Source organism: Micropterus salmoides, unplaced genomic scaffold (genome assembly GCF_014851395.1).
Source record: "Micropterus salmoides isolate LMB-PRFRI ecotype aquatic unplaced genomic scaffold, ASM1485139v1 Ms_hic_scaffold_4, whole genome shotgun sequence".
Lineage (NCBI taxonomy): Eukaryota > Metazoa > Chordata > Actinopteri > Centrarchiformes > Centrarchidae > Micropterus > Micropterus salmoides.
Genome location: NW_024043372.1, coordinates 4,854,213 through 4,881,775, shown reverse-complemented (window position 1 = coordinate 4,881,775; position 27,563 = coordinate 4,854,213). Strand labels below are relative to the sequence as shown.

General features: G+C 37.8%; 2 protein-coding genes across 5 annotated transcripts in view; both read left to right on the top strand.

The window, feature by feature from the left end:
- LOC119886062 (butyrophilin subfamily 1 member A1-like) overlaps positions 1–13,535 on the top strand; it is a 40,597-nt gene extending 27,062 nt beyond the window's left edge. The window contains exons 2-7 of one of the 3 annotated variants that reach the window (XM_038696549.1): positions 1,004–1,119; positions 1,769–2,071; positions 3,231–3,560; positions 5,281–5,559; positions 7,326–7,424; positions 10,949–13,535. In XM_038696549.1, coding sequence (XP_038552477.1) covers positions 1,035–1,119; positions 1,769–2,071; positions 3,231–3,560; positions 5,281–5,559; positions 7,326–7,424; positions 10,949–11,049 — 1,197 coding nt within the window. In that variant the 5' untranslated portion in view covers positions 1,004–1,034 and the 3' untranslated portion in view covers positions 11,050–13,535. The remainder of the gene's footprint in view (positions 1–1,003; positions 1,120–1,768; positions 2,072–3,230; positions 3,561–5,280; positions 5,560–7,325; positions 7,425–10,948) is intronic. The other 2 variants (XM_038696548.1, XM_038696550.1) reach the window with 2 other exon arrangements.
- Positions 13,536–17,537: 4,002 nt separating this feature from the next.
- Positions 17,538–27,351, top strand: LOC119886093 (butyrophilin subfamily 2 member A1-like). Of its 2 annotated transcripts, XM_038696630.1 has the most exons (6): positions 17,538–17,707; positions 18,770–19,099; positions 19,271–19,303; positions 20,305–20,583; positions 22,308–22,429; positions 26,007–27,351. In XM_038696630.1, the coding sequence occupies exons 1-5, from the start codon at positions 17,605–17,607 to the stop codon at positions 22,397–22,399; spliced, it is 837 nt and encodes a 278-aa protein (XP_038552558.1). In that variant the 5' UTR covers positions 17,538–17,604; the 3' UTR covers positions 22,400–22,429; positions 26,007–27,351. The 2 variants fall into 2 exon arrangements, with proteins under 2 accessions (XP_038552558.1, XP_038552559.1); XM_038696631.1 differs by lacking the exon at positions 19,271–19,303.
- The last annotated feature ends 212 nt before the right edge of the window (positions 27,352–27,563 follow it).

Below are 27,563 nucleotides of genomic sequence, written 5' to 3'. Positions count from 1 at the left end.
AAAACAGCTTTGTTGTTTAGAGATTAGTTAGGCAACTCTTCAGACATAATTAGGCACACAAGTATTTTACACATTTTGATGCAAATTACAGCCTTAGAAAGTTTTTCAGTATTAGTATGAGACTTAGAATTTGATCAGATAGTATTTTGATTTGGTTTACATGACAGCAGATACTGTGGCAGAGTCACAGGCCACCCTGAAAATTCTTATTAAACCCTGAAAATAAGCACTTTATCACATTTAAGTCAACACAAAGATACAAAGAATAGTAGCTTATTATTGTTTTATTTCTACAACCACACATATACTGTGATCTATAGCCTATATGTAAGTCATGCTGAAAATAAGGCACAACAGATGCTCCTTTAATAACCTATAACAGGCAGAATTAATGTTGTGCTTCTGTTGGAGTTTACACTAAATGCTGGTTTAGTTTACTGACAGTATGAAAAGGCTTTAAATGAAGATGTGACTGATATACAACCTGCTCAAGACTCAATGACAGGAAACAAATCACAGACAGTTCATTACACATGAATGAATATTGTGAATGAAGGAATTAATATTATTATATATTAAAATAATAATAATATATTTGCTATAAGGATTAGTCGAGGTGATAGTGCTGCTGGGTAATTATAGACTTGGAAAAAGTATAATGCTGGACAGACAGTTTCACTCATTAGGACTTTTTTGTGTTTTATGAACATATAGGCTACAGCACGTTGTATTCAAATATATTAATTTGGTTCAGAAGTTTTACTAGCACCATATGTGTGAAAAATAACCTTTAAAAACATTTATAAACGCCAGATAGAAAATATAAATACATGAAAGAAAGTAAAATGTAAACAAGTGCAGTTTTTCTCGAGTAATAATATTAGGCGACATTATGCTTTTATTGTGAAAGACCAGGCCGGACGTGTTCCGGAAGCGGAGAAACCGAAAGTGTTTCGCTCTGACGCAGCCTGAAGTCGTTACATGTCCATTAGTGTCGTTACAGTGAAGTTGGTGAAGTGAAGTTTGATCTTTAGATGACTTTAAAAAGCATGAAACTTTTTCCTCTGCTGTGTCTCTGTCTCCTGACTCTGTCTGGAAAAACGTTTGCTGATGAACACGGTAAGAAAACTAATTCACCTTGAGGCCTGACGTTACTGAGACTATTAGCACAGAGCAATATTAAAACATCACTCACAACACAGATGATTAATGTGATTAATTACAGTCATATAACAGAGCCGCGCGTCTCCTGCACAGAAACTGTTCCTCATTTCAGACTGTGAAACCTGATTAACTGTCTCGAAACATCACTGATATTTCCAAACAAAAACATAAATTATTTTCTCTACCTGAGGGTTGCTGTTTTACTGATTCAAAAAAAGAAGGCTCTAAAAATAATAGCCTTATTTAATAGAAGCAGTTGCTCCTCCATCTGTTCTGTTTCACATTCAGATCCAAATCACATGAACATCTTCAGAGTCAGAAAACTACCAAACTGATAAACACCATCTGAATATAAACATGTTCAGAACTTTGTGAATGTCTTTCTGGTTATTTTCTCAGTCATGTTTGATTTTAGAAGCTTGTTTCATAAATTAAGTTGCAAATATTTAATCTGGAGAACAAAGAGCTCGACAAGGTAAAATAACAGGAAAGGTTTCTTGTTATGAGTTGATATGTTGTTCTAACAACAGACTTCTATATGTCTGTCTTAACTTAGTTAAATTAATTGTAAACATTCTGATTAATACATGTTTTTATCTTCCAGGTCCAGCGATCATCAAAGTGAAACAAGGGAGTGATGTTATTTTACCCTGTTCCCTCAACACCAAGGACATTGAGAGCGAACGCTTTGAGTGGAAGAAAGATGGTCAGAAGGATGTTTTCTTCTATGATGGAGGCACTGAAGATCAGCAGTTAGAAGGTCGCGTCTCACATTTTCCAGATGAGCTGCAGTCCGGCAACGCCTCCATCATCATCAGAAATACGAAGGTGACTGACAGAGGAAACTACACCTGTGAATTTCCACATCTTCAGCCAAGACAGATATTCAACATTGAGCTTGTTGTTGGTGAGTGTTTTCATTAAACAGTTAAAGATTTATTTATTGATGTGACTGGTTTAAGAGTCCCAGATGGACTTTAGTCAAGTGGTCAGAATAAACATCTGGCAGGGCCTCGTCCCCACAGCACTTTTCCAGCAGTGTTACCTGTCTGCCAAGTTGATAATATTTCACAAGCGCTCTAACATATGTTTATATTGTTTATTGCCACTTATTTTAAATTGAATAACAAACAGACAAGTAGGAACTGAAACCAGAAAAGTTCTCTTGTTCTTTCCTTTTTATTTCATATTTTAAATACATTAAATCAGTGATAAAATGTTGTATCAGGCTGAAATTCACAGGATCTCTTCCTCCACTTGTCTTTAATGTCTGAACCAGATTTTAGGTTGACAGACTGAAGTGAATCTGAGATATTTTAGAAAGAGCAGATCCAAAGCACATGAACATGTTCAGATACAGAAAACTACCAAACTGATAAACACCATCTGAATATAAACATGTTCAGAACTTTGTGAATGTCTTTCTCCTTATTTCCTCAGTCAGGTTGTATTTTAGCAGCTAGATAAATATTGATCTATAATTTTGTCCTCATGGTCTGTGCTGCTGTTACCGAGCAGCTGCTGTATCAAACATGGACAGAGACATTTCTACAGATGATGAAATCTGTGTTCCTGCTATCTGACTGTAGTTCAGAGGTTTGTTGTTGTTGTTTTTTTACTTACAAGACTTAGAAATCATGATGAACTGAATTAATTTTGACTTTTAGTTCTGTGTTTTCCTCGTTGCTCTCTCTTGTTTCCTCGTTCTTCTTATTAGTGTGCTGAGTGAGTCAGTGCTGATGTTCATCATCACCTGGGAAAAAGAGATTTAATTTTTATTGATTATTAATGCTGAGGCTGCTCTAAAGTTTGTTCTAAAAATATTGTGTGGAAAATAAGGTTAGAAAAAAGAAATAAAAGAGAAAAACTCCAGAAATAAAATGATAAATATTTGTAAGAAAGTAAATTGTAAAGAAGTGCAAATATCTGGAGGAAAAAGTGCTCGACAAGGTCAAAGTTTCTTTTTATGAGTTGATATGTTATTTAAAAACAGACTTCTATATCTCTGTCTTAACTTAATTAAATTAATTGTAAACATTCTGATTAATACATGTTTTATCTTTCAGAGCCAGTGATCGTCAAAGTGAAAGAAGGCAGTGATGTTATTTTACCCTGTTCCCTCAACAACAAGGAGAACATTGCGTCAACAGTCTTTGACTGGAAGACAAATGATCAGAAGGAGGTTTTCATTTATCATGCAGGCACGACTTACGGTCCAACCAAAACAGGTCAAGATCAGCAGTTCAAAGGTCGCGTCTCACATTTTCAAGATGAGCTGCAGTACGGCAACGCCTCCATCATCATCAGAAATACGAAGGTGACCGACAGTGGAGACTACAGCTGTGATTTTCCACGTCTTCAGCCAAGACAGATATTCCACATTCAGCTTGTTGTAGGTGAGTGTTTTCATTAAACAGTTAAAGATTTATTTACTGATGTGACTGGTTTAAGAGTCTCAGATGGACTTTTGTCAAGTAGTCAGAATAAACATCTGGCAGGGCCTCGTCTATTATCAAGGTGATAATATTTCAGAAGCACCTTAACATATCTTTTGTTTTGCCTTTCAGATGGTATCTTAACCTCTTAAGGCTAATCACACTCATGTACATTTCTGCCTCCTTATACGTCCCAATTTGATCTAATTTATATTTAAAAGACCACGAGGAACTGATATATGTCCATTATGTGACTGTTAAGTAAATTATCTGAGGGTTTGTGCAGTGTGTTAGTTTTACTTGTAGCACCAACACAGGTAATTTAATAAATGATTTAAAGGGAGACGATAGAAGCACACGTGTTATTTTCCTTTTACTTCATCTTTCAGATTCATTAAATCAGTGATAAAATGTTGTATCAGGCTGAAATTCACAGGATCTCTTCCTCCACTTGTCTTTAATGTCTGAACCAGATTTTAGGTTGACAGACTGAAGTGGCTCTGAGATATTTTAGAAAGTGCAGTACAGAGCGTCTCCAGCAGGTGTCTACAGAGCTCTCTAAAACTTCTCCAAACTTACCGAATAATGATAATAAATCTCTTTGTTATATTATAAAAACGTTCCTAAGTGTTAAATTTAACTATAGAAATATGTTTTTAATATTTAAATACATATTTACATATTAATGATGATTGAATCTCTCCTCTCTGAACATATAAATAAAGTTTCTCTGTTGTCTCGGTGTCCCGCTACCGCAGGAAGTCCGACTACAGTAACTTCCATATATGGTCAGACAGGTGATTCTTCCGGCTACAGACTCACCGTGTTTTCACGGTGCTGACTTACCATTGGATGAAAGTGTAGGTCAATTAGACACACGTGGAGCTCTCGTAAAGCTGCTCTCCTCTGATTGGCTGTCGGAGTTAAAAGCCCGTTAGCTTCGTCACTTTAGGTCGTAGAAAGATGCTGATTGGTTCGTTTTGTTCCTGGGCGGTTACTGATTTCAGAGATACTGAACATCATTGGTCAAATATTTTGTCGCTACTTTAAATTGACAGAAATCACTTTGTTTTGGAAGTTTGACGAGCGGCGCTAAAAATAAACGAGCGACACAATCGACTTTTATTCAGGTTATTTTACTTCCGCTTGAACTTTAACGAGCTGGATTCACTCGGTGGACTTTTGTTCTTTAAAACGAGCCTCTGTTTGTCTGTAAATGTCTGTTTTTCGACCTATAAATCCATATAAATCATTCTAATATGTGCAAAGTATCATAAAGCTGAAACAACAAATCACTTGGAGACATTTACCAGCACTGATTGGGTCTGTAGGGTCTTTTATATTAAACCTTTTGTGGCTGTTATTGGTATTTTCTTTCTCTGAAACACACTTTATTGGTCATTCACAAATAGAGAAGCAATTAACTCAAACCGTCACAAAGACTTTTCTTTAGATTCTTTTTTTTATTTATTTAAATGACTGCTTGTAATTTTGTCACCAGAGAGAAGCCAATAGATGAACAAAAACCTGTCACATGTCCTTTTCACTCACAGATATGTTAAACACACTTTCATCCTCATTTACACCCAGAGAAAAGCTGAACAAGAAACATCACAGTGTTACATTTATAATCCTGTTATTGTCCTTTTATAGCTGATGTGTCTGTTTACTGTGTTCACAGGAGCAGCTGCAGAGCCGTCTGTCAAGATACTTAATCAAACACAGGACTGGTCGCTGCTGCTGTGTGAAGTTCTTGGTGCTTTTCCTAAACCTACAGTAGAGTGGCAGGACAGTGCTGGAAACAAACTTCCTGCTGAGGAGACACATGTCTCAGAAAGAGGAGGCAGCTTCTACATCACTGTCAACACTACTGTGAAGAAGACCGACCGCTATCGCTGTGTAGCCACACAGGAGGAGATCAAACATCACATTTATACTGAGATCCACGTGTTTATCTGTGGTGAGATTCTTCCTGGTTGTGTTTTTAACATGTCATTTATTTTAATAGTTGTGTTATTAGTATTTAAGCGTCTTCAGACTGAACACAAAGCAGGTTGTGATGAAGACGTCAGCAGAAGTGTAAAAAGTGTCAAACTGAGTGAAAGCTTCACTCTTATACTGAGACTCTGAGACTTCATGAATCTACAGAGATGAGAGGAAGAATGAGAGGGTCTGCAGGGAAATAACAGAAAGAAACTCTGAGATCAGTCTGATCAAACACAGGAACACAAGAATTTAGTAAACTTCACTCACAAACCCAGTAACAGATTTATAAATGGCTGCTGCAGCCTGATCCTGAGGATCGACATGAAAACACCTCACGAGGGAGATTTAGAGACTGAAGACTTTAGAATCAGAGACTTTTTGAGACACAAGTGAAAAAGACTGAACTTGAATAAATATTGATAGTTCCTGGTAATATTTTGACACCATGGAGGCACATACAGGCTTTGAAGTGCAGTTTTTATTAGACAATGGAAACTTTAATTGAAGTAATTAGTACCAATTCCAAATTCAGCTTGTCAGTTCTTATTCGTTATATTGAAATAATGTTGTTTCACAGCAACATAAATTAGATAGTTTAGATTAGATTCACCTTTATTGTCATTATGCAGAGTACAGATACAAAGTTAATGAAATGCAGTTAGCATCTAACCAGAAGTGCAGAAATGGTGTTTTATTATACAGATAAGTGCAGTTGTAATGCTATTTCTATAAAGTCCTCCTGCTCTTAAACATTTTCCAAAAAAAATATGTATTCCACTGTGAGCTTTTGTTCAGAGACAAAAAAGGAAGAATTGTATCAGGTTTATTATTATTTAAAAATGTTTTTAGAGAGATTTAAAACTGTGTCTCAGTCTGTGTGTGTTCTGAAACCTGTATAAATATTCTTTATAGCATTTTATTAAAGGTTAAAAGTGTGTTTAGCTTTAAGAGTTGGAGCTTCAAGAGACTCGTGCTGCAACTTGAGAGAAAGTGTAGAAGTATCAGTGAGTTAAATGTACTTAAAGTAGCCAAAGATAAAAAAGTATAATTTGAAGTATCATCTGATAAATGTAGTGAATTATAAAGTAGCATAAATAGGAAATAGTCAAGTACCTCAAACTTGTCCTGTCACTGCTCAGTGAAACATAAACGTATCTCAGCCTCATGTTTAGCTGGATGTTTAATGTTTCCTGTTAACAAAGCTTATCAACACTCGCTGTAACAGCAGCTGTGATAAAATCCAGATGTGGTTCTGAGCCGTAATCCAGAGTCCACGGTGGCCTCGGCTCAGGGTGCAGAGAAGCTCGGCTGTAGACAGATCGCCTCACACGTTTGCAGATCTCAGCACAGCAGGAGTTTAGCAACAGTCACATGTAAACAGGCTGAAGTAGAGGCGGCAGGACAGAGATTCAAACCTTCTTCCTACTGATGAGCAGCACGTCTCAGAAAGAGGACGATGCTACGACATTACCCTCCTCACTACTGAGACCAGAACCAGAACCAACCTCTTAGCTGTGGAGCCCAGCAGGAGGCGACTGGCCATAAGATCAATGCTAACATCACTGTTCCTGCTGAGACTCATCCCAGTGCTGTTTGGATCTGCTGACAGTTTTAGCTTCTAGATTTCAGGAGCGTGCACACCTTTAGATGTTCTTTGTGTCGGCTGTGATGTTCAACCTGCTGTTTATGATGTGCAGCTACGTTCTGACTGTTACGTTCACTTTTTATCATCTGTTTCAGGGTCTCCCACTGGATGGATAGTTGCTGTTGTAGTTCTTTCTCTTGCTGTTGTTGTAGCTGTGCTTTATGTGCGTCGCATCAGACGAAAATTACAGAGAGGTAAGTTTAAATAATGTTTTTATCAACATATTCATGATGAGCAGACAACACATTCTTTGTGTCTCGTGTTTAGAGTCTTGACAGATGTTTTATCTTCTCAGGCATTAAGCATTCTGTTGGTATTTACACCAGCGTAGGATCAATGCAGGAGGGATTTTCTTTGTTTTCCTTCATTCAGTGCAGCTACCTGATCCAGAAACTTAAAGAGCTTTATGTGCTGTGAATTTGGCTGCTGAAGTGTGTGTGTTTCTATTTCTGTTTTGTGAGAACCAGTTTGAGGTTTACACCAGACTGTAGGACAGTGAAGACATTTTGGATGGTTCTCACATACAGGTGAAACTCGAAAAATTTGTGTATTGTGCAAAAGTTCATTTATTTCAGTAATTCAACTTAAAAGGTGAAACTAATATATTATATAGACTCATTACATGCAAAGTAAGATCGTTCAAGCCTTTATTTGATATAATTTTGGTGATTATGGCAAATTATGTAAACCCCAAATTCAAAATCTCAGAAAATTAGAATATTGTGAAAAGGTTCAGTATTGTGGGCTCAAAGTTTCATACTCTAATCAGCTAATTAATCCAAAACACCTGCAAAGGGTTCCTGAGCCTTTAATTGGTCTCTGTCTGGTTCAGTGGAATTCACAATCATGGGGAGAAAACCATCATTGACACCCTCCACAAGGAGGGAAAGCTTCAAAAGGTAATTGCAAAAGAAGTTGGATGTTCTCAAAGTGCTGTATCAAGGCACATTAATAGAAAGTTAAGTGGAAGAAAAAGGTGCACAAGCAGCAGGGATGACTGTAGCCTGGAGAGGATTGTCAGGAAAAGGCCATTCAAATGTGTGGGGGAGCTTCACAAGGACTGAGGCTGGAGTTACTGCATCAAGAGCCACCACACAGACGGGTCCTGGACATGAGCTTCAAATGTCGTATTCCTCTTGTCAAGCCGCTCCTGAACAACAAACAATGTCAGAAGCGTCTTACCTGAGCTAAAGAAAACAAGAACTGGTCTGTTTCTCAGTGGTCCAAAGTCCTCTTTTCTGATGAGAGCAAATTTTCAAGATGCTTGAAGTCCAGTGTGAAGTTTCCACAGTCTGTGTTGGTTTGGGGAGCCATGTCATCTGCTGGTGTTGGTCCACTGTGCTTTACTAAGTACAGAGTCAGCGCAGCCGTCTACCAGGACATTTTAGAGCACTTTATGCTTCCTTCAGCAGACGAGCTTTATGGGATGCTGACTTCATTTTCCAGCAGGACTTGGCACCTGCCCACACTGCCAAAAGTACCAAAACCTGGTTCAATGACCATGGGATCTCTGTGCTTGATTGGCCAGCAATCTCGCCTGACCTGAACCCCAGAGAGAATCTATGGGGCATTGCCAAGAGAAAGATGAAAGACATGAGACTGAACAATGCAGAAGAGCTGAAGGCCGCTATTGAAGCATCCTGGTCTTCCATAACACCTCAGCAGTGCCACAGACTGATAGCATCCATGCCACGCTGCATTGAGGCAGAAATTCATGCAAAAGGGGCCCAAACCAAGTCCTGAGTACAAATGCATGATTATACTTTTAAGAGGGCTGACATTTCTGTATTTAAAATGCTTTGTTTGTTTTTTTAAATTGATTTCATGTAATCTAATTTTCTGAGGTTTTGAATCTGGGGTTTTTATAAGCTCTACGCAATAATCATCGAAATTATATCAAAGGCTTGAAATATCTCACTTTGCATGTAATGAGTATATAAAATATTAGTTTCACCTTTTAAGTTGAATTACTGAAATAAATGAACTTTTGCACTGTATTTCAGGCAGTTTTGGGGTTAAAACCTGGTTTTAAGATTAAAGTTAAAATTAGTTTAAGGTTAGGATTGGGATTAGATGATTTTGATGGTGTCAAGATGAAAGTTTTTGAGGTTGTTCGGATGGTGAATGTGCTTGTAGCTCAGCTCTACTTTACTACGTCCCTTTACCCCGACCACAACCTTTGCTTGACCTTAACAAGTGTTTTATATTCTCTCCCTGTCAAAGTCATGGACAGTAAGATAACAGCATGTTAAAATTAATCATTCCATGAACTAGTTTCTGATATGTGGTGTGATATTGTTGTTAAGGACAATGACGACTTCTTGCACTCTGTTCTTTGTTTTTTCATTTTAATATTCTGATTATTTTATGCAACTTAATTTTACTCTTGCTCTGTCTTCAATCTAAATTAATTTCATTCCAGGCAGCACAAAGTCAAGTGATGATCAATCTGCCCCCTGAACTGTTGTTGTTGAGGACTTTATACTGAAGCACCTGATGAATAAGACGAAGCTGCACAGAAACAATGTGATCAATAATGAGATAACATCAAATTATAACATAGGATAACATTTACATTTTAGCTGACACTTTTATCCAAAGTGATTTACACTCATATATAAGAAGCACAGTAAGTAAGTAATGAAAATAAATAATAAAGTGAAACGACCAGGAGACTCTGACTGAGGATTTCAGGCTGCTGCAGCTCAGAAAAGGTTTAAATATCTGTGATGTGTTCAGGAGCTTCAGTGTGAAATCTGAACCTGTAAAACTGAGAGGCAGCTACTGAAGACTGGAAGGTGTTTGTGTTTCTATAATGAGTTAAAATCAGCTTGTTTGATGAGCAGGAGACAGACAGGGACTTCTGTCTGAGGCCTGAATAAAGAGATGAATGAGGAGCAGAACTGCTGCATAAATACTGTCCATTTACTAAATATTATCAGACCGCTTGTTGTTTTTAAAGATCCTAAATGAGGGAGAAATTAATAGAAACATGAGTTCACTGAACTGAAGCTATTAATGTAAATATTTTGTAGCTAAAGTTAAAAATAATGTGACTTTTTAATTTTGATATTTGTGTTATTGAAATTATTTGGGACAAGCCTGTGTTGCTTATTTTATTTCTTAAGGTGCAATGCCAGAGTGCTGTCAGATACAGTTACACACTGAACTTCACACTTACACACAGCAGCTAGTGAACAGGCAGTCTAATACAACAGTCCTGCAATAAATCTCCTTCATGATTCGACTTCATGGTCATGTTGGAGGCTGTAGTTTGTTGTGCTGTTGAACTGTTTTGCCCAATAGTGACAGGTGTTTCTGTTATTTTGTCCACCCCATGTATATCAGTGAGTGCAGGCTAAATGACAGCAACGCGTCTCTGAAACAGTTTGAACACAAACTGAACATTTAAACCTTGATGAAGGAGATTTATTGCAGGACTGTCAGACTGCATTAGTTTCAGGTGTTCCTAATAAACTGGACACTGAGTGTTTGCTGCTGCTTCTGACTGTAATATTTGAGTTCTCTGAAAGTTCATGTTCAGCTTGTTTTATAATTTAAGTTGCAAATGCAATCTGGAGGACAAAGCAAGGTCAAAACACAAGAGAAGTTTTCTTGTTATGAGTTGATTTGTTGTTCTAACAACAGACTTCTGTATCTCTGTCTTTACTTTGATTACATGTAAACATACTGATTAATACATGTTTTTATCTTCCAGAAAGAACAAAGACAGAAATAGCTCTTTTACAGAGCAATGGGATCAAAGACAATGCATCAGGTCAAGAAGATCACGACTCACATTTTCCAGATAAAGTGTAGCACGGCCCCCATCATGATCTGTAATACTTATAATATATATAAATATTTTACACTGCAGATATTAGACTAGCAGCTAGCGGACTTTTCCATATTAAATATTAATCATACTTGTGCTAAAACCAGGTGTGTTACCTGTTCCGTGTTTGTAAAATATCCACTGCTTCTTCTAACATAACACTTGATTTATACTTTTCTTATTTACTGGTCGTTTAAGTCGCTGCATCTATTGACAGAACAGAGTTATGTAACGTAACAGGTTGGGCTGCAGCGATCGATTCACTTTAGTAATCGAGTATTTTACAGATTATTTCGCCGATTAATCGAGTAATCAGCGCTGCCTTCATGCTGTTGTGGTCGGCTGGTTCTGTTGTACAGAGCTGTTTTCTTTTAGCTTGAAATCATCCCATTCTTCTCTGACTCTGTTTCTTCTTCCTTCTCTGTTTTCTCTCTCTTCCTTCATGTTATAATCCTCACCATCAAATGGCATCGTCTTCACTTGTCCGCAGCGTAAACAGGTTGTGCGACACTAATAATGGGCGGTGATGGTACAGTGGATAAGACACATTCCTTTGGTCTGAGAGACCCGGGTTCGAATCCCCTGTGAGACACCGCTGAGCAAGACGCTTAGTTGCTCCAGAGGCGTGCGACCTCTGACATATATAGCAATTGTAAGTCGCTTTGGATAAACGCGTCAGCTAAATGAATAAATGTTAATGTAATAATCATCCGTGTGAAACTGTACATCAGTGCTTTTTAGTGATCCAGTTATCAAGTTTCTCGATGAATTGTTTCAGCCCTAGTAACGAGTAGTTCACCTGCTCTGCTCCTTGAATACGCACAGAGCCCCCTCAGTGGCTCATCTGCCCACCAAAGCAGTCCTACAGGGAAACACTGTGTTGCTGTCATCTTCTTGCGCTGTAGATGCTTTTGAAAGTTAATAATGTTGGATTACTATTATTCTTGTTCTTGGGAGTTTGGGTTAATGCCTGATCATTTAAAAATAATGAAGCCTTAAATTTAAAATGTTTTATAAATGCATGATTTTTCTAATAGTCGTGTTAAATAACCGTGACCTCAATACTGACCAAAATAACCATGATGATGGTAAATAGTCTGTATTTTGTTTAGTACCTTTCTCGTCTTTCTGACTACTCAAAGCTCTTTATGTCTCACGCTGACGAGCAGAGCCGCCAACTTTTGAGTTCATCAGAAACAGAAATTATGTTACAAAACTCATTATAATTATGTTCATTTCATTTTCTTTATACCTGCTCATTTTAATTCTACAACACCAAGACCACAAGGAACTGATACCTGTCCGTAGCATCACTCAAAAGTTTCATTAGCTGTGTTATTAATATACTATATAAGATACAAATATATTTAATTTGAGTTAATACCAGTCTGTATGATAGGAAGGACATTTTGGCAGATCCTCACTTACTTGTTTGAAGGCTAAGACCTGGTTTTAAGGTTATAGTTAGATTGGGTTTCAGGTTAAGGTTAGGATCAGTGTTGTGGTTAGAGAGATGTGATGGTCGCAAGATGAAAGTGAGGTTGTTGAGGTGGTGAATGTGCATGAAGCTCATCCTGTTTTCATATGGAAGCATTACCACGACCACAACCTTTCCCTTAACAAGTGTTTATAAACTGTCCCTCATGGACAGTAAGATGACAGCAGGCCAAAATATATAGTTGTTACCTTTATCTCCCAGCACCCAATATCTGGTTAAACAAAATACTTAGAAATAAAGTCCAAGTCAAGTGTAGAACGCAAAAGTCCGTCAAAGAAAAGACGCATCAGTACGCTCTAACAGACGGCTGAACAACATCTGGATTGATTTAATGGCACTGACTGTAGAATTAGCACCGTGGATGTAAACATGATGCTTCTTTAGCAGATTTTTTAAGTAATTCAGTTAAAATTTGCGCCCCATTTGGATGGAAACTTGATTTACAGACGACGTTTCATTCCACCTGTGTGTGTGGCAGCTTTAGTTTTACTCTAACATGAATTGATCTTTCCCTCACAGCTAACATATCTACACATCGATCATGTAGTTTCCCTGGACAGATGTTGAAATCATTCAGAATAAATGCAACATTTTTATTATTTATTCCAACACTATTATTTACTGTTTAAAACGTCATCACTGAGTTTAATCTGGGGTTCAACAGAATCATCTGTTTTACAGGTAAATGTTCTGTCCGGTGTTGAGGCTGTTTGCGTCACAGGAGTAGTTTCTTTTTGTCACTAATTTTAAAACCCCTGTTAGCTGGTCGTCAGTTAATCTCAGGGTCGGTGGTTCGATCGTCTTTCTTCATGTCCACGTGTCCCAAGTGTTCTTGAGCAATGATGGTCAGACCAGCACCTTGCATGGTAGCTCGCTGCCATCGGTGAGTGTGTGTGAATGATAAATGCTGTATTTACCAAATATTATCAGACTGCTTGTAGTTCTTAAAATAAAGTGAAAAATATATTGTGACTTTTTTTATTTTCATGTTTGTGTTCTTCCACATTATTTCTTTTTCTTAATTTCTATATAGGCCTGGGGGTGGTGATGGCGCAATGGTTAAGACGCATGCCTTTGGCGTGAGAGACCCACGTTCAATCCCCCACTGTGACCCATCCACCATTGTGTCCCTGAGCAAGACACTTAACCCCCAGTTGCTCCAGAGGCGTGCGACCTCTGACGTGTGTGTGTGTGTGTGTGTGTGTATATATATATTATAAGTCGCTTTGGATAAAAAGCATCAGCTAAATGTAAATATACAATCACTGTCCAGTTTATTAGAAACATCTAGCTAAAACTAATGCAGTCTAATACAACAGTCCTGCAGTAAATCTCCTTCATTAAAGTTATAATGTTCAGAGAGGCATTGATTTAACTTCATGGTCATTTTGGAGGCTTTAGTTTGTGGTGCTGTTGAACTGAAACAGGTGTTTCTATTATTCTGTCCACTCCATGTATATCAGTGAGTGCAGGCTAAATAACAGAAACACGTCTCTGAAACAGTTTGAACACAAACTGAACATTAAAACCTTGATGAAGGAGATTTATTGCAGGACTGTCAGACTGCATTAGTTTCAGGTGTTCCTAATAAACTGGACACTGAGTGTTTGCTGCTGCTGCTGACTGTGATATTTGAGTTCTCTGAAAGTTCATGTATGTTGATATTTCTAACTGATGATGAACTTGTATCGAGTCATTTCCTGCAGAGCTGAATCATTTCTGTCCAAACGTTTGAATAAAACATGAAAAATGTCAAACTGTATGTTGTGGCTGTTTTTGATGTTTCTGTCTGTTCAAACTCTAAGAAAATAAAATAAAGTGATTTTACTGTGTTGGACCGATTCTAACATGATCAATATTTTACTACAGATGTTTTTAACATGACTTTTTGTAGGAGTGGTATTTAGCAGTGGTGAAATGTACATTCACTCAAGTACTGTACTTAACTACAAATTCAAGGTACTTAAGTAGGAATTTAAGTTTGGGGAATGGAAGGAACAACTACAGGGACTGTTGGAGTGTGCTGCCCTAACAGAGCCACGAATAGTGAGCATTTTGATGGGGGTTAGCCAAATGGCAAGTTCAGGTGTTGGCTCAAGGTGACCGAAATATTCTTTGTGGCACTAGATGACCTTTATGGAGAGAGGACGCCCATTACATTAGTTAGTTTGGATCGACTGAAGGCTACAAGAAAATAATGTTATTTTAGACATGATACTCATGGAAACCTCATTTAACCATGAAGAGAATTGGAAGAATACAGTGTGTTCAGAAAAGAGGCTTAAAATGTGGTGAGATTTCAAACTGTGCAGAACAGGAAGGGGCCCACTGAGACTGCTTGTATATAGAGCCAAGAATGTTTTGCTACGTCTCTGTCAGTAAACTTGTTATTTTAAGGCAAATCTTAATAATTAATGGGGATTTTTTTATTAGCAGATAGAAACTGCAATTTCCAACACATCTTCCATAACTGAATCTGAAGTAATCAATTAAGCATTTGCAAGCACTGTTTGGTTTATAGACCTACCAGTATTGTTTTGTGCCTTGTGAGGGACCAAGTTTTCAGGCATGAGGAGTCAGAAAGTAAGTTTCCCAAAAATATATATTTTATTTACAAAGCACAAAAAATAGAAAATTCTGGGCCCATAAAAGAGGTCAACTAAACAGAACTTAACTCAGGTAACATAAGCTGAACAAAAAAGACCAAGACAAACTAAACAGACAATATATTCACTCACATTTATACACTGAGCTCAAACAGAAACTTACATTCATACATAAACTAGTGGAACAGCAACCAGAGGCAGTTCGGGGTTCAGTATCTTGCCCAAGGACACTTTGACATGCAGCCTAGAGGAGCTGGGATTGAACCACTGACCTTTCAATTAACAGGCACCCTGCTCTACCTCCTGAGCCACAGCCCCCCCCAAGTACACGTCAAGTGTTGGACACAAAAGTCTGTTAGAGAAAATAAGCATCAGTACTCTAACAGACAGGCATGTTGGACTTTTGAACAACATCTGGAATGATTTAATGGCACAGACTGGAGAATTAGCGCCACCAGCTGTTTGTCTCCATGAACCACATCCTAATTTATTTTTTCTGGAAACTCAGTTAAAATTACGTCACATTTGGATGGAAACTTGTCTTTCAGCAGACTTTTCAGTCCACCTGTGATTTTGGCCGCTCTGACCAACAAAACAACACTTTGCCTTCAGACAACACGACATAGAAACTAGTTTGTTTAAAGTGAAACTGCCTTTAAAATTCAAGTTTTACACTATCCACAATTTATTTAATATTATTTAACGTTCAAAACAAATCATCATTAAATATAATCTGAATTACATGTAAATGTTGTTTCACAGGAGTAGTTTCTTTTTAGCAGACAGGTTGGAGTTAACGAGGTGAAACAGAAGAGAGCAAGTGGACTTTAATGCAGACAGAACTGATTATTAATCAACAATTCTGTTAATTAGATTCTGGTATGTGGTGTGACTGAGTTTCACTCTTGTGCAGCTTTAAGACAAAAAATACTGACTTACTTAATGACGTCTTGCACTCTGTTCTACAGTGCACTCGGAAAGTATTCACTGCGCTTCATTCTTTCCTCAACAAAAGTTTAACATAATGTGGAAAAACTGAAGCGCTGTGAATACTTTCCCCATGAATTACATGTTGCATTGCACAAAGTTAAAAGACACCTGATTAAACTCCAGATAAAAGTGTAAGTGTAATGTAGTGTAAGGGCCTCAGACCAAATAAACTCTGCAATCAGTGAGTGAGTGTGAATGATGGATGTGGAGCAAACATGCTGCATTTAACAGAAATGATCTTAAACATGGGTTCACTGAACTAAAGCTGTTTCGCTGTAAAATGTGAATATTTTGTAGCTACAGTGTTCATTGACATTATTTGGGACAAACCTGTATTGCTTCCTTTTATTTCTTACGGTGCGAAGCCAGACTCTGTCAGGTACAGTTACACACTGAACTACACACTCAGTGTCCAGTTTATTAGGAACACCTCGCTAAATTAATGCAGTCTAAAACAACAGTCCTGCAATAAATCTCCTTCATGAAAGTTCTAACTGATGATGAACTTGTATCGTGAAAAATGTATAACATTAAAAATGTCAAACTGTATGTTGTGGCTGTTTTTGATGTTTGTTCAAACTCTGAGAAAAGAAACTAAAGAGATTTTACTGTGTTGGACCGATTCAAACATGATCAATATTTTGCAGCTGTTGTTTTTGTATAAATACTTTTTGTAGGAGTGGTATTTAGCAGTGATGAAATGTGCAATTGTAAGTAGCTTTGGATAAATGTAATGTAACATTTACTCAAGTACTTAAGTAAAACAATTTTGAGGGAGGCCTACTTGTATTTCAACTTCATGCTACTTTATGCTTCTGCTCCACTAGATGTCAGTATTTTAATGTTTCCTCTACTACATTTGTCTGACAATATTCAGATTACAAATTCCTCCCTGTCCAGTGAATACCATGCTTTTTAAGAAAAATAATCTATTTAAAAACCCTATTTGAAAACAGGCTGTTGAGCAATCAATAAAAATTCACTTTAAAGGGGTGAATATGTATGCAATCATCTTTTTTAACTTCAACTTCTTTAATATTATAATTTTTAATTAATTGACATTAGAGTTTTATTGCAAATTCTTGTCAAAAAAGCCAAATAATATTGAGCATGATTTCATGTATAAAAGAAACAAAAGAGTGAAACATCAAAGGAGGTGAATACTTTTTATAGACATTGTACTTGTGGAGTGTTTTCACATTGTGGTATTATTAATGCTTTTTACTCGAGTAAAGATATTATTTCTACCACTGGTGATCAGTCAGTCCCTTTTTCACAAGTCAAAATCATAGACTGTATAAAAACGTCAAAATATTAGTGAAAGTGACGCTTTTATTGTGAAGGATTAGCGGAAGTGTTGCAGCTTCCTGAGAAATCGAAAGTGTTTCGCAGTCACGCAGCCTGAAGTGGTTACACGTCTGTTAGAGTCGTAACAGTGAAGTTTAATGATGTTTAATCTTCAGATGTCTTCTACAAACATGAAGCTTCTTCCTCTCGCGTGTCTCTGTCTCCTGACTCGGTCTGGAACAACGTTGGCTGATGAACAAAGTAAGAAAACGACTTAATTAAACTGATAATCAATAACCTGATAGGCCGAATAGGCACAGATCAATATTAAAACATCTAAGCCTATTTCCCTAACAAATGTGATGTAATTTAATAAAGGCATCCTTCTGATTAATTACAGTCGTACAACAGAGCCGCGCAGTTTGCTGATGTTTCCATTATCTGGCAGCGGAAGTTCAGGGCGTCTCCGGCAGAGAAACTGTTCCTCATTTCAGACTGTTGCGACTCATAACTGATATTTCTGATCAAATATAAAGTGTCGACCTCTACCTGAGGGTTAACTTACTGTTTTGTTGATCCTTTTTAAGTAGAAACTAAGAATAATGCGTGTGTTATAGCCACACAGCCTGTAATATAAATATTATAATAATAAGCAGCCGTTATTTTTCTCTCTCGCTTCATTTCTCACATTTATAATTCAGATCCAAAGCCATGACCATGTTCAGAGACAGAAAACTAGGCTGCAGGACTGACAAAGCACCGTCTGAATATAAACACGTTCAGATCTTCCTCCTTAGTTTCTCAGTCTGGTTGTATTTTAGCAGCTTGTTTGTGGGGAGATGAATATTGATCTATAATTTGTCCTCGTGGTCTGTGCTCCTGTTTACGGAAACGAGTGTGGACAGATATTTCTGCAGAATATCTGACTGTAATTCAGAGGTTTATTGTTGTTGTCTTTTGTACTTTCTAGACTTATAAATCACGATGAACTGAATTCAGATTTAATTTTAGCCTGTTTTCCTCGCTGCTCTCATGTTTCCTCTTCCTTCTTAAACTTTCCTTCTTAAATTTGTGCTAAAAAGACCATTTCGTGGGGGGAAAAATGAAAAATAAAGTTAAAAAACAGGTTATAAGTATTTGTAAGAAAGTAAAATGTAAACAAATGCAGAAATTGGAGAACAAAGTGCTCAACAAGGTAAAAAAAACAAGAAATGTTAGTTGTCACGAGTTATGTTGTTTGAACAACTGACTTCAATGTGTCTTAACTTAAGCATAATTAAATTAATTTAAACATACTGATTAATGAGGTTTTTTGTCTTCCAGGTCCAGTGATCATCAAAGTGGAAGAAGGCAGTGATGTTATTTTACCCTGTTCCCTCAGCCCCAAGGAGGACATTGAGTACAAACTCTTTGACTGGAAGAAAGATGGTCAGAAGGAGGTTTTCATGTATGATGCAGGAATTTATTACAATAAGGGCCTTTCAGGTCAAGATGAGCAGTTCAAAGGTCGCGTCTCACATTTTCAAGATGAGCTGAAGTACGGCAACGCCTCCATCAAGATCAGAAATACGAAGGTGAATGACAGTGGAAACTACAGCTGTGATTTTCCACGTCTGCAGCCAAGACAGACATTCAACATTCAGCTTGTTGTTGGTGAGTGTTTTCATTAAACAGTTAAAGATTTATTTACTGATGTGACTGGTTTAAGAGTCTCAGATGGACTTTAGTCAAGTAGTCAGAATAAACATCTGGCAGGGCCTCTCTATTATCAAGGTGATAATATTTCACAAGCGTTCTAACATATGTTTTTTTTTTCCGTTTTAGGTGGTTTCTTAAAGGACAGATCAGCTGAAGAAGGTGAGTCCTTTGATGACGTCACTCTGTGAGTTTGGCTCCAGAGGCCTGATATCATTCAAAACACATTTATATTCCTCGCTTTGTGAAACAGATATAAATCATTCTTCTATGTTCAAAGTGTCATAAAGCTGAAACAACAGATCACTTCTTGATGTGGAGACATTTACCAGCATTGATTGGGTCTGTAGGGTCTTTAACATTTATATAAAACCTTCTGTAGCTGTTATTGGTATTTTCTGTCCCTGAAACACACTTTATTGCTCATTCACAAATAGAGAAGCAAATAGCACACACCATAACAATGGTGGAGTTGTGTTACATATTTTAAAAAGTCTCCTTAAGACTTTTCTTTAGATTGTGTTGTTTTTAAAAAAAATGATTTGCATGCAATTGTAATGCTTGTAATTTCAGGAAAATTCATTATTTTAGCATCTGTATCTAACCCTAACTACAAGGTACTACTGGAGAAATTCTTAATATTTTTACATGTGTTTAATAAAAGCTAATTTATTTACTACAAAGTAATTTCCATTTAAATTTCCTGTAACCAAAATTAAAAATCTACAAAAAGTATATAACCTAACTCAATGAAAGAAACTAAATTACTCTCAATAAATAACTAAAATAAACAATATTAAGATACCTGACAGCCCAACCCTGTGCTGGTAACACCATCAGCACAGCAGATTAAACATTTTAGAAATTACGATAGTGAATGTGGCTTGTTGGGAGACTAGCTTTGCAGTGTGCTGCAACATTGCACCTCAGCCAGTTACCGTTGTTGTTGTTGTCACCAGAGAGAAGCCAATAGATGAACAAAAACCTGTCGCATGTCCTTTTCACTGGCAGATGGAGACAACAGATGTGTTAAACACACTTTAATTCTTGTTCACAACCAGAGAAAAATAAACAAGAAACATCACAGTGTTACATTTATAATCCTGTAATTGTCCTTTCATAGATGACGTGTCACTTATTGTTCATTTACACTGTGTTCACAGGAGCATCTCCAAAGCCGTCTGTTACAATACTTAATGAAACAAATGATGGGATGCTGCTGCAGTGTGAAGTTCTTGGTGCTTCTCCAAAACCTACAGTAGAGTGGCAGGACAGTGCTGGAAACAAACTTCCTGCTGAGGAGCCACAGGTCTCAGAAAGAGGAGGCAGCTTCTACATCACTGTCAACACTACTGTGAAGAAGACCGACCGCTATCGCTGTGTAGCCACACAGGAGGAGATCAAACATCAGATTTTTAAAGACATATATGTGAAGGTCAATGGTGAGATTCTTCCTATATTATATTTCAGTAATTTTAATATTTCATTTTTTATTAGTTTTCAGACTGAACTCAAAGCAGGTTGTGATAAAGACGTTTCAAACTGAGTGAAAGCTTCACACTTCATGAATCTACAGAGATGAGAGGAAGAATGAGAGGGTCTGCAGGGAAATAACAGAAAGAAACTCTGAGATCAGTCTGATCAAACACAGGAACACAAGAATTTAGTAAACTTCACTCACAAACCCAGTAACAGATTTATAAATGGCTGCTGCAGCCTGATCCTGAGGATCGACATGAAAACACCTCACGAGGGAGATTTAGAGACTGAAGACTTTAGAATCAGAGACTTTTTGAGCGACATTGACAAGAACTTTGCGTGGGAATTTGGCCTTCTTAAGATTCCTCAAAATACAGTCATTTCTGAGCTTTCTTCACCAGTGTGGAGAAGTGAGATGTCAGGTTCTCTGTGATGCTGATTCTCAGGAACACAGCAAAAACTGAGCTCTCAAAAACAAGGAAAAAAAGCAATAAAATGGGGGAAATATTACTTAAAATAAGCAAAATTATCTGGCAACAGAACAAGAATATTTCACTTGCTACTTAAGGACAAAAAAACTTGAAGTGAAATTCTCTAACATAAAAGCCACCTGGTAAGAAGAAAACAAAAACAAAAACAAGTATATTTTGCCTTGAATTAAGATAATTAATCTTACTTAGATGTTAGATTTTTGCAGTGAAGCTGAAACTGTTCACCTGCTCCTCCTCAGCACCACTGATGTAAACAGGAGTGTGTCTTTATCTCTTTCTTCATGAAATCGAAGATCAGCTCCTTGCTGCTGTTGAACAGACTCTTTAGTGAAGTAAAAGTAGCAAGACCACAATGTAAAAATACTCTGTTACAAGTAAAAGTGCTGCATTCAAAAGTCCACTTGATTATAAATACAGAAGTATCAGTAAAATTAACTTAAAGTAGCAAAAGTGATGTGTTTATCAAGTATATAAGTAAGTAAGTACTATCAAAGTAGCTAGTCTGTCTGATAAATGTAATGACATATAATAAACCAGCATAAGTAGGAATACTCAATTAAAGTAAAAGTACCTCAAACTTGTCCTGTCACTGCTCAGTGAAACATAAACGTATCTCAGCCTCATGTTTAGCTGGATGTTTAATGTTTCCCGTTAACAAAGCTTATCAACACTCGCTGTAACAGCAGCTGTGATAAAATCCAGATGTGGTTCTGAGCCGTAATCCAGAGTCCACGGTGGCCTCGGCTCAGGGTGCAGAGAAGCTCGGCTGTAGACAGATCGCCTCACGTTTGCAGATCTCAGCACAGCAGGAGTTTAGCAACAGTCACATGTAAACAGGCTGAAGTAGAGGCGGCAGGACAGAGATTCAAACCTTCTTCCTACTGATGAGCAGCACGTCTCAGAAAGAGGACGATGCTACGACATTACCCTCCTCACTACTGAGACCAGAACCAGAACCAACCTCTTAGCTGTGGAGCCCAGCAGGAGGCGACTGGCCATAAGATCAATGCTAACATCACTGTTCCTGCTGAGACTCATCCCAGTGCTGTTTGGATCTGCTGACAGTTTTAGCTTCTAGATTTCAGGAGCGTGCACACCTTTAGATGTTCTTTGTGTCGGCTGTGATGTTCAACCTGCTGTTTATGATGTGCAGCTACGTTCTGACTGTTACATTCACTTTTTATCATCTGTTTCAGGGTCTCCCACTGATTCCTCCTCTGGATTAGATGTTCCTTTACTTGGTGCTGCTCTCCGCGTTGTTGCGGTTGTTCTAGCTGTGTGTGTGTAGGCTGGAAATGCAGCCAAAAATTACAGAGAGGTAAGTTTAAATAATGTTTTCATCAACATATTCATGATGAGCAGACGACACATTCTTTGTGTCTCATGTTTAGAGTCTTGACAGATGTTTTATCTTCTCAGGTATTAAGCATTCTGGTATTTACACCAGCGTAGGATCAATGCAGGAGGGATTTTCTTTGTTTTCCTTCATTCAGTGCAGCTACCTGATCCAGAAACTTAAAGAGCTTTATGTGCTGTGAATTTGGCTGCTGAAGTGTGTTTCCATTTCTCTTTTGTGAGAACCAGTTTACACCAGACTGTATGATAGTGAGGACATTTTGGATGGTGTATTTCAGGCAGTTTGGGTGTTAAAACCTGGTTTTAAGATTAAAGTTATTAAATTAGTTTCAGTTTAAGGTTAGGATTGGGATTAGATGGTTTTGATGGTGGCAAGATGAAAGTTTTTGAGGTTGTTGGGATTACGAATGTGTTTGTAGCTCAGCTCTACTTTACTACGTCCCTTTACCCCGACCACAACCTTTGCTTGACCTTAACAAGTGTTTTATATTCTGGAACTCAGTCACACAGTCTTGACTAAACTCATTTTAACTCTTTCGTTATTGTTGTTTAGGACAATGACGACTTCTTGCACTCTTTGTTTTTTTATTTTAATATTCTGATTATTTTATGCAACTTAATTTTACTCTTGCTCTGTCTTCAATCTAAATTAATTTCATTCCAGGCAGCACAAAGTCAAGTGATGATCAATCTGCCCACTGAACTGTTGTTGTTGAGGACTTATACTGAAGCACCTGATGAATAAGACGAAGCTGCACAGAAACAATGTGATCAATAACGAGATAACATCAAATTATAACATAGGATAACATTTACATTTTAGCTGACACTTTTATCCAAAGTGATTTACACTCATATACAGTGGGTACGGAAAGTATTCAGACCCCTTTAAATTTTTCACTCTTTGTTTCATTGCAGCCATTTTCCAAAAATCAAAAAAGTTCATTTTATTTCTCAGTAATGTACACTCAGCACCCCATCTTGACAGAAAAAAACAGAAATGTAGAAATTTTTGCAAATTATTAAAAAGAAAACTGAAATATCACATGGTCATAAGTATTCAGACCCTTTGCCGTGACACTCATATTTAACTCAGGTGCTGTCTATTTCTTCTGATCCTTGAGATGGTACTGCTCCTTCATTGGAGTCCTGCTGTGTTTGATTATACTGATTGGACTTGATTAGGAAAGCCACACACCTGTCTATATAGACCTTGCAGCTCACAGTGCATGTCAGAGCAAATGAGAATCATGAGGTCAAAGGAACTGCCTGAAGAGCTCAGAGACAGAATTGTGGCAAGGCACAGATCTGGCCAAGGTTACAAAAAAATTTCTGCTGCACTTAAGGTTCCTAAGAGCACAGTGGCCTCCATAATCCTCAAATGGAAGACGTTTGGGACGACCAAACCCTTCCTAGAGCTGGCCGTCCGGCCAAACTGAGCTATCGGGGGAGAAGAGCCTTGGTGAGAGAGGTAAAGAAGAACCCAAAGGTCACTGTGGCTGAGCTCCAGAGATGCAGTCGGGAGATGGGAGGAAGTTGTAGTAAGTCAACCATCACTGCAGCAATCCACCAGTCGGGGCTTTATGGCAGAGTGGCCCGACGGAAGCCTCTCCTCAGTGCAAGACACATGAAAGCCCGCATGGAGTTTGCTAAAAAACACCTGAAGGACTCCAAGATGGTGATAAATAAGATCCTCTGGTCTGATGAGACCAAGATAGAACTTTTTGGCCTTAATTCTAAGCGGTATGTGTGGAGAAAACCAGGCACTGCTCATCACCTGTCCAATACAGTCTCAACAGTGAAGCACGGTGGTGGCAGCATCATGCTGTGGGGGTGTTTTTCAGCTGCAGGGACAGGACGACTGGTTGCAATCGAGGGAAAGATGAATGCGGCCAAGTACAGGGATATCCTGGACGAAAACCTTTTCCAGAGTGCTCTGGACCTCAGACTGGGCCGAAGGTTTACCTTCCAACAAGACAATGACCCTAAGCACAGCTAAAATAACGAAGGAGTGGCTTCACAACAACTCCGTGGCTGTTCTTGAATGGCCCAGCCAGAGCCCTGACTTAAACCCAATTGAGCATCTCTGGAGAGACCTGAAATGGCTGTCCACCAACGTTTACCATCCAACCTGACAGAACTGGAGAGGATCTGCAAGGAGGAATGGCAGAGGATACCCAAATCCAGATGTGAAAAACTTGTTGCATCTTTCCCAAAACGACTCATGGCTGTATTAGATCAAAAGGGTGCTTCTACTAAATACTGAGCAAAGGGTCTGAATACTTATGACCATGTGATATTTCAGTTTTCTTTTTTAATAAATTTGCAAAAATTTCTACATTTCTGTTTTTTTTCTGTCAAGATGGGGTGCTGAGTGTACATACTGAGAAATAAAATGAACTTTTTTGATTTTGGAAAATGGCTGCAATGAAACAAAGAGTGAAAAATTTAACGGGGTCTGAATACTTTCCGTACCCACTGTATAAGAAGGACAGTAAGTAAGTATGAAAATAATAATAAAGTGAAACGACCAGGAGACTCTGACTGAGGATTTCAGGCTGCTGCAGCTCAGAAAAGATTTAAATATCTGTGATGTGTTCAGGAGCTTCAGTGTGAAATCTGAACCTGTAAAACTGAGAGGCAGCTACTGAAGACTGGAAGGTGTTTGTGTTTCTATGATGAGTTAAAATCAGCTTGTTTGATGAGCAGGAAACAGACAGGGACTTCTGTCTGAGGCCTGAATAAAGAGATGAATGAGGAGCAGAACTGCTGCATAAATACTGTCCGTTTACTAATATTATCAGACCGCTTGTTGTTCTTAAAGATCCTAAATGAGGGAGAAATTAATAGAAACATGAGTTCACTGAACTGAAGCTATTAATGTAAATATTTGTAGCTAAAGTGAAATATAATGTGCCTTTGTTGCTTATTTTAATTTCTTAAGGTGCAAAGCCAGAGTGCTGTCAGATACAGTTACACACTGAACTTCACACTTACACACAGCAGCTAGTGAACAGGCAGTCTAATACAACAGTCCTGCAATAAATCTCCTTCATGAAGGTTTTAATGTTCAGAGAGACATTGATTTGAATTCATGGTCATTTTGGAGACTGTAGTTTGTGGTGCTGTTGAACTGTCTTACTTTGACAGGTGTTTCTGTTATTCTGTCCACCCCATGTATATCAGTGAGTGCAGGCTAAATAACAGAAACACGTCTCTAAAACAGTTTGAACTCGAACTGAACATTTAAACCTTGATGAAGGAGATTTATTGCAGGACTGTCAGACTGCATTAGTTTCAGGTGTTCCTAATAAACTGGACACTGAGTGTTTGCTGCTGCTGCTGACTGTGATATTTGACTTCTCTGAAAGTTCATGTTCATCTTGTTTTATAATTTAAATCTGGAGGACAAAACAAGGTCAAAACAAAATGTTTTCTTGTTATGAGTTGATTTGTTGTTCTAACAACAGACTTCTGTATCTCTGTCTTTACTTAATTAAATGTAAACATACTGATTAATACATGTTTTTATCTTCCAGAACCAAAGACCCCACAATTATGAGATGGCACTCTTTTACAGAGCAGTGGGATCAAAGACAATGCATCAGGTCAAGAAGATCACGTCTCACATTTTCCAGATAAAGTGTAGCACGGCCCCCATCATGATCTGTAATACTTATAATATATATAAATATTTTACACTGCAGATATTAGACTAGCAGCTAGCGGACTTTTCCATATTAAATATTAATCATACTTGTGCTAAACCAGGTGTGTTACCTGTTCCGTGTTTGTAAAATATCCACTGCTTCTTCTAACATAACACTTGATTTATACTTTTCTTATTTACTGGTCGTTTAAGTCGCTGCATCTATTGACAGAACAGAGTTATGTAACGTAACAGGTTGGGCTGCAGCGATCGATTCACTTTAGTAATCGAGTATTTTACAGATTATTTCGCCGATTAATCGAGTAATCAGCGCTGCCTTCATGCTGTTGTGGTCGGCTGGTTCTGTTGTACAGAGCTGTTTTCTTTTAGCTTGAAATCATCCCATTCTTCTCTGACTCTGTTTCTTCTTCCTTCTCTGTTTTCTCTCTCTTCCTTCATGTTATAATCCTCACCATCAAATGGCATCGTCTTCACTTGTCCGCAGCGTAAACAGGTTGTGCGACACTAATAATGGGCGGTGATGGTACAGTGGATAAGACACATTCCTTTGGTCTGAGAGACCCGGGTTCGAATCCCCTGTGAGACACCAATGTGTCGCTGAGCAAGACGCTTAGTTGCTCCAGAGGCGTGCAACCTCTGACATATATAGCAATTGTAAGTCGCTTTGGATAAACGCGTCAGCTAAATGAATAAATGTTAATGTAATAATCGTCCGTGTGAAACTGTACATCAGTGCTTTTCTGTAATCTAGTTATCAACTTTCTTGAATTGTTTCAGCCCTAGTAACGAGTAGTTCACCTGCTCTGCTCCTTGAATACGCACAGAGCCCCCTCAGTGGCTCATCTGCCCACCAAAGCAGTCCTACAGGGAAACACTGTGTTGTTGTCATCTTCTTGTGCTGTAGATGCTGTTGAAAATTAATAATGTTGGATTACTATTATTCTTGTTCTTGGGAGTTTGGGTTAATGCCTGATCATTTAAAAATAATGAAGCCTTAAATTTAAAATGTTTTATAAATGCATGATTTTTCTAATAGTCGTGTTAAATAACCGTGACCTCAATACTGACCAAAATAATCATGATGATGGTAAATGGTCTGTATTTTGTTTAGTACCTTTCTCGTCTTTCTGACTACTCAAAGCTCTTTATGTCTCACGCTGACGAGCAGAGCCGCCAACTTTTGAGTTCATCAGAAACAGAAATTATGTTACAAACCTCATTATAATTATGTTCATTTCATTTTCTTTATACCTGCACATTTTAATTCTACAACAGCAAGACCACAAGGAACTGATACCTGTCCGTCATCACTCAAAAGTTTCATTAGCTGTGTTATTAATATACTATATAAGATACAGATATATTTAATTTGAGTTAATACCAGTCTGTATGAAAGGAAGGACATTTGGCAGATCCTCACTTACTT